General features: G+C 40.6%; 1 protein-coding gene across 2 annotated transcripts in view; it reads right to left on the bottom strand.

Moving 5' to 3' along the window:
• dip2cb (disco-interacting protein 2 homolog Cb) overlaps positions 1 to 12,177 on the bottom strand; it is a 51,935-nt gene that overhangs the window by 22,373 nt on the left and 17,385 nt on the right. For both annotated transcript variants that reach the window (XM_034314850.2, XM_053227724.1), the window contains exons 4-16: positions 11,200 to 11,325; positions 9,828 to 10,010; positions 9,407 to 9,541; positions 8,172 to 8,309; positions 7,473 to 7,592; positions 3,662 to 3,859; positions 1,819 to 1,910; positions 1,471 to 1,581; positions 1,084 to 1,207; positions 765 to 874; positions 570 to 672; positions 329 to 393; positions 137 to 230 (exon numbers count right to left, since the gene is read on the bottom strand). In XM_034314850.2, coding sequence (XP_034170741.2) covers positions 137 to 230; positions 329 to 393; positions 570 to 672; positions 765 to 874; positions 1,084 to 1,207; positions 1,471 to 1,581; positions 1,819 to 1,910; positions 3,662 to 3,859; positions 7,473 to 7,592; positions 8,172 to 8,309; positions 9,407 to 9,541; positions 9,828 to 10,010; positions 11,200 to 11,325 — 1,599 coding nt within the window. The remainder of the gene's footprint in view (positions 1 to 136; positions 231 to 328; positions 394 to 569; positions 673 to 764; positions 875 to 1,083; positions 1,208 to 1,470; positions 1,582 to 1,818; positions 1,911 to 3,661; positions 3,860 to 7,472; positions 7,593 to 8,171; positions 8,310 to 9,406; positions 9,542 to 9,827; positions 10,011 to 11,199; positions 11,326 to 12,177) is intronic.

The following is a 12,177-nucleotide window of genomic DNA, read 5'->3' as shown; positions in this document are numbered from 1 at the left end:
TTAAATGTTACTAATGAATATTATAAATACTATGAATGTATAATATATAGCCCATAATTTTCAGGGAAAAAAGCTGCCCATGTGTGTGGCTGAGAAAGAACTCATTCTGAGAGGAAAAAGTCTGTGCATTTTGTACCTTTATACTGACAGACCTTCTGGACCCAGGACAATGGATTCACCTTCATGAGAGCATATGGAACACTCACAGTGTGGAGCATGTTGAGAACACTCTGGAACATGGACAGCAAGTCAGATTGTCAAAAAGGAAAAAAAAAAAAAAAAAAAGACATAAAATATGACAGAACTAACTGTGGAGTAAAATAATCACCGTTAAAACGCCATGCCACAGTCCTACGTCCTTCTTGAAATCCAACACATTCACAAGAGTCTCAGCTGAAACACACACACACACACACACACACACACACACACCCACACCTTAACCGTTTTTTTTTTTCATATGTCATATACATGTTTTCCTACATAAACAAGAGTGTATGAAAACTGTGAATTTCTCTTATCGTGTAGAATCGAGAGAGAGTGGCTGTGTGTGCGTGCGTGCATCTTACCTTCACTGTAACCACAAGTATGTGTGAGTGTTTGGCAGTGTGTCAGCATGGACATTCTCGTCACAGTCACTCCCAGAACACTTCCATCTTTGCAAGTCTTATACTGACAAAAAATAAATAAATCAGAACTGCTACTATTTAAAACTATATAATTCTTATAGATTTTAAAACATAAAAAACAAAAACAATTAAAACCTCGATATACGCAGTGTCGTTGTTAGCATCTTTAATTAGAGGATACCACTCTCTGGGAGGTTTCGATAAATGCTTTGACTCCGTCACAACCCACAACAACTTTGGCCAGCCTGATCACATACGGGGAAAAAAACAAGAATGTAAACATGCATCATAAGCACAAAGTGAAACTGGTGGAAAACCAGTGAGTGTTCTAATGATGGAAAAGTGCAGCTCTGTATGGATATAGCACTAGAACGACACAGTGACAAACAGAGTGTTTACAGGAAACAGAAAGACTGGTCTGTTCAGGAATAATCACACTGATGGAGTCTCCAACCTTTGAATTGCACAATGTCACCACTGAGGCTCTTGGGAAGGCCTTTGTGGCACGCATCACTGGTCAGTGCTACGGCAACCCCGCAGCTGCCCAGGAGAAAACCAATCTGCTGACTCCCAGCATCCTTTGGGAGGAAAAGAGCCAAAAAATATGAGGGAAAAAAAAACAAACAAAAAAAAAACACAGAAGTGTGTGTGAAAGTCATGTACAGCTAACAGAAACAGCTTATATTTTTAAAACAGGAAATCAGATGCAGGCATTATTTTGCATTTCTCAATCAGATCACGTTATACTACAATCACAGTTTGTAAGATAACCAGGTTTATACAGTATTTTTTTTTTTTTTTTTTTTTTTTTTTTTAAAGAGACGTTCAAAGTGGGTGTTACCTTTTTGCTAAGTGGCACTTCAATGGGTACTGGGACGACTTCAGCTAACAGACAGCCATAAAACGCCACCAAAAAAGCCACGGGGTCATTATTGGGGTACACTAATGCCACCTAACACACACACACACACACACACACACACACACACACACACACACACACACACACACACACAAAAACAAGTAAAGAAAGATAACTACAGTCTCTTCATCCTCCCTTTTACCTATTAAGCAAACGTTCAGCTTTTGAATGGCACTTAGGCTAATAAAAATTATTATTTTGTGTTGTTCGAGGTATGCTTATCATTCGGTATTTGAGTAACAGTAAGTGATTTAAGGTTAGACTTACTCGGTCTCCCGGCCGGACGATGGGTTCTTGCTTGGTTCCAAGTTTGTGGAGGATGTAATAGGCCACTTTCATACTCCTGGACCACAGCTTACCTACACATATGCAGTCAGTGTGATGAATTTATTCTACATTAAACTCATCAAGTAACTACTTTTACAGCAAGAGGCAGTTGGTAGGAGTGAATAACAGTTCCCATAAAATCATGTGCACTCATGCAGTACTGCACTTTACTTCCTGCACAGTATACTGTATACATAGTGCTTTATGGACCCACAGAATGCACAGAAAAGTGTGACTCAGAATGTCTGAGGGAAACATGTATCCTAGAGGACAATTCACGCTCAACACGTTGTGTATTCAAGGAATCGGGTAAAAACAGTGAGTTACATTCAAGCTAAACTGATTTACATGACTGGATATATTGTATTAAAAAAGTCTGCCGAGTTTGGTGCTCAATGACAGACGAAGGATTGACGGTCAAACCGATATTCGCTCAATAATTACGTCTCATTCTGATCACTAAAAATGCACCTCGGTACTTCCTCCTCTCAATTATCACGAAATCAGCCATTGCGTTTGAGTTCAGAAGATGACTTAAGGGACCTGTTTTGGTCCCTTAATTTTTTTAGGGTGAAATGGTTACTAAAGACTTTGTAGCAACACATAACAGAACTTAAGGCAACACTTAAGCAGTTAAGGGGAAATACTTCATAACAGCCTTAAGGTTCCTTAAGTGGAGCCTTAGGTTTTTTCTTGCAACCTATTTTTCACTGAAGGTATCCTTAACTTTATAACTTAGGGTTTTCTTAACTTAAGGGCTTTGTTGAAACCGGGTGCGGACCTGTACATCTGTGTGTGTTTCTGTGCGAGACAGAGCTCGCAAAATACAAAGGGAAAGGAAAAGAAAGAGTCCTTTAACTTGTCCTAAGCCTGCCTCCCATTTCCTCATTTCCCCTACAACCCATGAGAGTGTCACAGCCTCTCATACAAAAAAAAATTAAAAAAAAAAAAAAAAAAAAAAAAAACTACAACGCCAGAAATGTAAACTCACTTCCTAATAATGGAATCAAATCCTGGAGTTGCCAAAACAGATTAAAATCGAAATGTGCCGTTGCTCTTTCTCCTGCCAGTGGGCAAAACGGAAACACGGCTGAGACACGTTACATGTGGACTGACTAAGGTCTTGACATTATGCATCCGGTGTGAATTCAGTATCCCATAAATGAGTTTCATTTCTTCAGAGCCATGTGTGTACGTCAAGTGACACAACGGTCTTCTAGCTTAAAGAAAGTGTGTTTCAATAAACTTACGTTAGGTAACTAAAAGAAGAATAAGGGATGTGATCGCTTGCCTTTGAACACATAAATATCATGAAAAATGCACAAATTAATAACATAGGCTACACAAATAAATAAAATAAATCCAGAAGCATTTGTTTTATAAGCACCCTGAACCAAAGCAGCATCAATCTGGGAGGGTTAAAAAAAAAAAAAAGTTAACAGTAAGCTGGAAACTTGAATGAGTGTGAAATTAAAATGACCATTTTTAAATGCAAAGCTAAACTCGTAAAAAGCATACTTGTGTATGCATAGGTCTGTAAAACACTGATATCTGCGCCTGTAGAAATATATGTTGAAGTCACTCCAAAGCAGTCATGAACAGAAAAACAAAAGCACAAAAGGAAGGCCGACACTAAGAGAGGAGAGAGTGAGAAAAGGTCTTAACATTCACTTTCATCATACAGGTAAATCATCCCTAAATTCTTCCTCTAGATGTGTGCTGGTTTAAATGGCATATGAGAATGTTTAAATAGGGCTCTCTGTGCGTGTGTGTGTGTTCGTACCATATGTGAGTGTGTAAGGTTGTTTAGCACCAGCGTGTGTGATGGTCAGACATGGTGCTTTGGGTGCAATGGCACCCCAGCGCTGTAAGGCTGCCTCTAGAGAAGCAGGGCAATTCTTAAGTCTTCCCAGTTCCTCCCCTTGGGCTATTTTCGATTCTGCTCCTTCTGGATGTGGTAAGGAAGGATCAGGCTGCCGGACTGCAGAAGAAAAATCAACACTATTACTACAATGTTTACAGAACATTAACACACCAGCAATATTATACATCTCATAATTATACACATTCCCATATAAAATAGAAGTTTGCTACAAAATAGTCCAGCACAAAAAAATACAATGCATCTCAAAAAATTAGTGACGGTGGATGAATATGCATCAATTAAATAAAGGGGGCCAAAGGGATGCAGAGCCTATCCTGGGTACACTGGACATGAGGCAGGAATACACCCTGGATGGGACACCAGTCCATCGCAGGGCACCATGCACACACGCATTCACACACACATTCACACACAGGGCAGTTTGGCCAGTACATCTACTGGCATGTTTTTATGAGGTGTTAGAAACCGGAGAACCTGGAGGAAACCCACACAGACACAGGGAGAACATGCACAGAAACTCTACACAAATGAGGTAGAGGTCAGAATTGAAATGGGGGCTATGGAGCTGTGAGGTGGCAATGCTCCTTTCCAAGACAGGGTCAGAATAAATCTACAGTTTTCATACACGACAAAATGACTTACTGTATTGGAAAATAGGTTTTTAGCAACCAATACACACAAATTTATCAGTGTGTATTTGAAGATACCAGCATCTATTGTCATGATCAGTGCAGCCATATTTCTGATTATTAGGTTAACAAATTCTGAAATAGCAATTGCATCGCACTTTCAGTTCCATTTGACCCCTTCTTACCACCAGGGGTGCTGAGAATCACTTGAATACCTTCACACACACAAGCTGAACAACAAAATCACAAAGTTATGTATGATGCAATATTTGCAATAAATACTGCTGTCATACAGCCACCTTTTTCTTCTTCTAGTCTTGACCAGGACCACATGTACACCATTACGGAGCGATCTGCTCTATTGTGACTGTGGTTGCAGCTACAGGTATCATGTCTTCCAAACCTGGTGATAGACTCCATCATCTCCTATTTTCTCTTCTATCATGGTGAGTGCATTTTTCTTACATTCTAGCACCCTTTCTCTATAATACTGAAGAATTCCATGGTGCCTGCCAGAATTAAGTTGATTTCCCTTGTTAAAGTGCTAGCCTTGTTAGCTTGATTCAGTGCACTGTTAAACAAGTATGCTAATACTGCTCCTGTTGCTGCTCAGTGGCGGCACTCACCCCTCATCTTCCCTCTGCACCATCTCCTTCAAGCATTCACATCCCCCACCATCTAGCTGACCAGGGCTGCCATTTTTTTTTCTATAGTCCACTGCTATATACCAATTGGCTTGAACTGCCAAAGTGGTTACCCTCATCGTACAGTGTGCTGTTCGCTGCTGAGCCTACTAACACAACTCAAATTCACTCACACACAGCACTTGGCCTGGAGTCAGGTTCCTCTCCAAGGCCATTTTCATTTTTTAGTCAGTAGTGTCCAAAAACAAGTCGGAATGAGAATGTACAAGCAAACAGTCTCTGAAGTAGTTGTGACAGCCACCAGCAAGATGGCAGAAGCCCTAGTGGGAGTGGATAGTGATGACTGGATTTTATCAAGTGCTTAAAATGAGGTTGTGGAAGGTCAGCTTAACTGCACCCAGGTTGGCTAAGTGGAGCATGCTTTAGCTAGCAACATACTTCAGCCTGGGCTACACACCAACTGTGCATACATGCATTCCATCACTGCCCGTCTCACAACAAAGCTCTATGCCTAGGTGTCCACTGGCCAAGCACTGAATACAGATACAATGATGATGTGCTGGTAACAGCTTACGATACTGCATCATATATGGCACACACTGTATAATCTGCCCTGCCAGGAATGCACTTTTGACCTGCTCCCAATGAATCTGTGGAAAGGAGAGTGCGCAGGTTTCAGGATCCTAAACCCAGCACTTAATGGTTGGTTAAGTGGCACCTTTAGGTCACTGAAACTTGGCCTTGTGATCCAATGGCCACAGAAAGCACTAGACAGGGAGATTCACAACCTGAGGCCCAAAAGGGTACTTACCCCGTAGGGTGGCCCTAAGCAGCCCCAGGCTTAGCAGAGCATGCTTATGATGGGCAGGCCGTAGGGCAAAAACAGTGCTCATTGGGCAGTGACCGCATTAGATCAGTGGGTCCTGATGACAGTGTTGCAAGGATACAAGTTCAAGTTCTGCTGTTGGCCCCAACATTCTTGGGGCTCAGTGCCTCATCTATATAAACAGATTTCCACTTTGATCCAAGATGTTGTTTCCCTCTTGGACAACTAAAAAAGTAGGTCCCACTGTTCAGAACAAAGCGTTCTACCTAACATACTTCTTCATTCAGAAAGACAGCAGCTTCTATACTTGAGGAGTCTCAACTTGTTCTGAAAAGCCCTCCCCTTCTGTATGTAAAAGTTGTCAGATTTATGTTAGGTAACTCCACCACTGCACCATCTACTGTCTGTTAAGGTGCTGCCTGATGTGTAATATGTATGGCCAATAATGCATTTTGACGTAAGAAAAATAAGTTGTGATCTCAAGAAAACAACTTTTGTAAACACCAGTGCTTTTTGAGATTTGCATTAGAAGGGCAGACATTACAAGTCAGTGTTCTATGCTTTAGCCTCTCTCTAGTGTCAAGGGAGTTTTCAAGACACATGCAAGCAACGCAATCTCCTCTAATGGCGAGAGGAATCAATATACTGGCAGACATGTCCAACCTCCTCAAACACATTTCTATGCACTGCCCTCAACTGGCCCCACCATCTACTGTATACTGCACAGAACTCAACAACTAAGTCACATAGTCCTGCTTCTGACTCCAATATGTCTACTCGTATTTAGGGTGGAATGAACAGAAAAGATTTGGCCCGTGTCTATGGATCTGATGCACTCCCGGGTTCCCAAACTACCAACGTTTCTTCAGGGACTGCTAGACAGCTGCACCATCACAGCACCATGGTTGGCATCACTCCGGGGGCTCATAAACTCATCACAATCTTTCTGAAAGAGATGTAGTGAGTCCATCCACCATGAGGCCCAGCCTGGGATTTCCCCCTTGCGCTGGAGTTCCTTAGGGCCCCTCCCAATAAGCCTATGCTGGATGATGACCTGAAATGGGTGTCCCTTTAGCTAGACATCACTTCAGCAAAAAAAGTGTATGATAAGTTTGCTTAGCATGCACTGGTTGTGGTTATACCTGGGAGGTTTGGCCAATGTCATATTACCCAATTTTTTAAACCAATTGAATGAACAAGAATGTATAGAGATGATTCTCACTGCCCCTGGTGGTTATCTGGGGTTCTCAGAACCACAGTTACATAGGTACCTAGTGTTACTGCTGTGTGGTTGCTGGGCATTGGTGAGGTTATTTCCTCATTCTTCTTTATTTACTTGAAAGGGAAGTTAAGCTCTAAATGGATGCCCTGTAGATGCATTACAGAGCTGTTTCCTTCTAATCATTTTCCTAGCAACTGATGTCTGCTAAAGTTCTGTTTCTAAAAATTTAGCAGTTTAAGCACAACTTAATGGACAGACTTAATGGTAAACTATGAGGGTTAAGTAGAAGGGCCAGCAATAACCCATTTGAATGTCTCTCTGTGACACCAACCTGAACTTGTTCCAAACATACCCATCATACACAATTATTAGGTCATTGTTTCCGTACCTTCCAACAGTTCCTCAAAGTCGTCAATGAAGTACTCCCTCAGTGGACGTCTCTTGGGCTTCTTCAGAGTGTTTACCAGCTGCTGAATCTTAGAGGACACACGACTACTCACAGGCACACCTACACATCAAATTAAACACATACACAAATGAACATACACTCAAACACAAATACACACACATTAATATACACATACTCTCACACATACTAGAGCCTATATACAAATCTCAAGTCATGGCCTGACAAAGCCATCGGTTTAGCTTTGTCATTTGCTGTCACTTAAATTATTTATTATATTTGAAAGCCTCTGAACAGCCATGATTTTAATTCCTCTGATATGTCCCTCCTCTATCCTAACCACCAACAGGCCAGAAAGTGAAAAGCAAAGAAATATAAAACTAACCAAAAACAAATGTAAAAAACTTTTATTATATAAAAGTTATATAATTTTAGAGAGAAGCAGGTGTAAATAAAGATAAAGATTCTACCTAGAAACTAAAATCTGGGGAAAACAGTGGTTTTCAATTGCTTCAATTTCCACGGCTGTTAAGGATATGATTTAGCTGTGAAGGTCTCATATTTCTGATGCACCACTATTAGTTGACATGCCATTATAATAATTATTTATTTGATTCAAGTATGCATGCAACTGTTCCTTGGCAGCTTTACAGCACACAAACACACTCATTCCTTACTCACCATCTCCTGTCTCCATGAGCTCAGCGTTACCATATTTGGGCATAGGCTTGGTTGGCAAGGCGACCTGTGGGCGCTCCATGGTAACGAGGGGTGGGTCTGACATGCAGCTTGTGATGTCAGGAGGTGCAGGATGACTGTCTGTATACAGGACAAAAACATCACAGCATACCTCAGACCTATATCTGTAAAACACATACTCTTATCCTATCTAGACTTTGTGAGTTAGAGTGCTTCTAGAGGGTATAATGTTGCTGTTACTGCTTACGCATCATTCAGCAGAAAAGTACTTACACAGTTTACTGAATAGAGCATGTGAAAGTTTAGTCAACAACGTTGCTTAAAGAACCCAAACCAGAGTTTTTAATTACTTAACTCTTCTAATTTCAATAATACAGGTTTCAAACAGAGACTCGAAAATCAAACAAAAAAAGATTTGGAGAGTGTGACATATGAAGTTAGTGTGTGATGTTACAAAAAAATAAGCTCCGTGGCTTTGAACTCAACATATTTAATATGCACATTGTTTGGATGACATAACCAGATATAGCAACAGTGTGCTAAGCTAACCAGATAAATATCTTAGCTCACATTAGTGCTAAACAGAATCTTGGTTGTTATAGTATATATTAACAAGTTCAGCTACTGCTATATAAATCGGTGAGAATGTAAAAACGCAAATGGTGACTCAGATACTGAAATCCGACTGGTTACTACCTGTGACAATTCGTTTACTAGCAGATCACTAGCTGCTTAGCTATGTGCCAATCTTATTTACAGCAGCAAATGCAAATTGATAACATGATACGTGAACTATTTCCAGTTTGGTGAACAAATGAACCCCTGGTCACTATAATGTTCAAACAAACAGGGTCCTATTTCACCAGTGTGTCCTCTCGCCTTGTACTCGCAGAGAACATGACAAGTAATAGCAGAGCAAAACAAGGATGGTGGGGAAGCAAATGGGCACGTATTAAATTTACATTATGCATATTCATAGACAGCTGTACATTTATCACTGTATTTTTATCTCTAACTCTGACAAACAAGGGTAAGATGACTGCCATCCTGCCTACCCACAGATCAGGCCCACTTACGCCGTCTTGGACTGCCTGCCACAGATGGAAGAGGCCCTAAATAGCATTCTTGATGCTGGCATTAACGATTCCACCACTTGGGACTGAACAAAGATTAAACTGCAGGTTCAGGTGTACTTTAACGTGACATGGAATACTGACCCTCTGAGTCCAGCGATGACCAAGGACGTTCGGACTGGTAGTCATAAGAGCGTTGTCCAACGTTACCATTCTCTAATGAGACACCCATCTCCCTTAAGCCCCGCCTTTTGAGGGACAGATGAGAAACTTGGCCGACTTGGTAAAGGAAAGAGAGGAGGCAGAATAAAGAAGAATACCCATGTGTATATGATTACATAGGAAAGAGTACAGTTGTATTTGTATGTAAACGTCCTGATTACCGGTCAATAACATCATACATAATCTACTACTGACAATCTGTAATACTCTTATAAACTAGCTAAACTGCCTACACCTAACTGCTAATGGTAACCCTGATAGAACCACTGACAGAAATGTCTGTGCATGTATGCTCAAGGTACTATGCAAAAATGTGTGTGACTGTGTGTACATGTGTACTCACAGCTGTAAGTGTGTGCATTACTCTCTGCCAAACGTGCTGCATTGGCAGATCCATTGCTGTGCGATGATGATGAAGATGTGGTTGATGAAGATGAGCCACGAAGTGCTCGGCTGATCCAGGCCTCCACTCCTGCACCTCTGGCTCTTCCTAGGGAGCCTTCACCCTCAGAGCATGAGGATGAGTCTACCAGCATGGCGAGAGAGAGAGACCAGTGAGCTAGCAGTGAGCAGACTCAACCTCAGCACATGAACGAAACCACACACACAAATCACACACTAATATATACATGCTTATTTTATGATTTTAGTTTCAGTAGAAAATGATCAAACGTTATTATTTTCCAAAAACAAATGTAAATGTCAATTAAAGTTAAAGTATTTTTGTGGCAGACATTTCATAATAGACTACTTTTCAGATAAAAACATCATTGAGACTGTCTGAAATTACCTACAGAGACATAAGCAAGTGAGACACGCTAAGTGGAACAACTAACATATATAGAAACTTATTTCAAAATAAACTTATTTCAAATCTTTTTTGTGACATGCCACAAGATACTAAACTGAAGCTAAGAAATCAAGATGTTACGCTCTCAGTTTGCTATTGCATGTTCTCAAATTAACTAATGACATTATGGTAAGACGTCTCTATATCGAATATCTATTTTGGATGTATTTCTTTCATATGCGACTGTAACAGAGACTGAAGTTCATATATTAAATAGTGTACATTGTCTTTAGATGAGAACACATATTATTCAAAATTATTAATTTGAGAACTCCAAATAACAAATTCTGTAGTATGATTAAAGTAAACCATGTGTATACATTATAACTTCACAACCTTGGATTGGCAACTCTAACACATTAAACTGAATCATGCACATCTAACTCCACTGTGTGCAAGAAGAACAAATCGGTTACTTCGCTCCAGTGCTCTGTACCATTCTTAGCCAATCACTGCCATGCTAATGCTGGTTTCACGTCTCGATATATATGAAAACAATAATATGAGCAGTTGAACAACAGAAGTAACACATCTGGAAAAACCATATTTAATGTTATATTGTATTTGTATTGTATTTGTTATGAGGCATACAAAGAAAGGAGCTCAGATCTGTGTGAAGTCAGGACTTTTTGTTTGTGTGGATGTCTTTTTCTATGTTTCAGGTATAAACAAAGGGACAACTGACTTTAGTGTTGGTTTGTCGGTGTGTCTTCAAGAAGAGCAGAAGAGATTTTACTGAGGCTGATGTTTATCAGCTAGATTAGGCAGTAATAAACACACATATATACAGTTTATACTGAAATATAATCCCTTTTTCAAGGACTCTCCACACACACACACACACACACACACACATCATAGTGACCTGGGGGTGTGTATGCCTCCATTGATGTTTGGACAACGAGGGAGTGTCGTTTAGAGGGCATGGGGACGGCCATCTTTCTTTCACACTGACGCTCCAGTGCTGCCTGCACTGCTTCAGAGTGAACATCTACGAGAGAGAAAATGTAAATATTAGGCATTAATATAACACTACATTATTACAGTGCAGTATTGTGTCTGTGTGTGTATAAGTACACTATGTGGCCAAAAGTTTGTGGGCACCTCACCCTCACACTCATGTGTGCTTTTTGAACATGCCATTCCAGATTTAGTCCTCTTTACTGTTATAATAACCTCCACTCTTCTGGAAAGGAAGATTTCCAGTAGATTTTGGAGCGTGGCTGTGGGGATTTGTGCTCATTCAGTCACAAGAGCATTAGTGAGGTCAGACACTGATGTCGGGTGAAGAGGCCTGGGGTGCAGTCAGTGTTCCAGTTCATCCCAAAGGTGTTCAGTGGGGTTGAGGTCAGGGCTCTGTGCAGGACACTCGAGTTCTTCCACTCCAACTTTGGCAAACCATGTCTTCACAGACATCGCTTTATGTACAGGGGCATCGTCTTGCTGGAGCATGTTTGGGCGTCTTAGTTCCAGGGAAGAAAAATTGCAAAGCTACAGCATACAAAGACATTCTATACAATTGTGTCCTTACTTTGTGGTAACAGTTTGGGGAAGACCCACATATGGGTGTGATGGACAGGTGTCCACAAACTTGTGATTTGTGCATATGTAAACGTACACATACAGGTACTAAACTGAACCACTGCTTGTTGCTGGGGTGGTACCCTCAAACAAACACCTTTTGCACCTTTAGTATTTATCTTAAACATAGAAAGGTGCATGTAGTGTACCTTTAAATCTTTACTCTAACAGGTCCAATTATGTACCTTAAATAATTTTTAAAAGGTACGCTATATCCACATTTTCAGGTAAAACATACGTATTAAAAGTTACCATAGATAAG

Source organism: Pangasianodon hypophthalmus, chromosome 21 (genome assembly GCF_027358585.1).
Source record: "Pangasianodon hypophthalmus isolate fPanHyp1 chromosome 21, fPanHyp1.pri, whole genome shotgun sequence".
Classification (NCBI taxonomy): Eukaryota; Metazoa; Chordata; class Actinopteri; order Siluriformes; family Pangasiidae; genus Pangasianodon; species Pangasianodon hypophthalmus.
The sequence above is the reverse complement of the archived record's forward strand: the minus strand, read 5'-3'. Positions and strand labels throughout refer to the sequence as shown.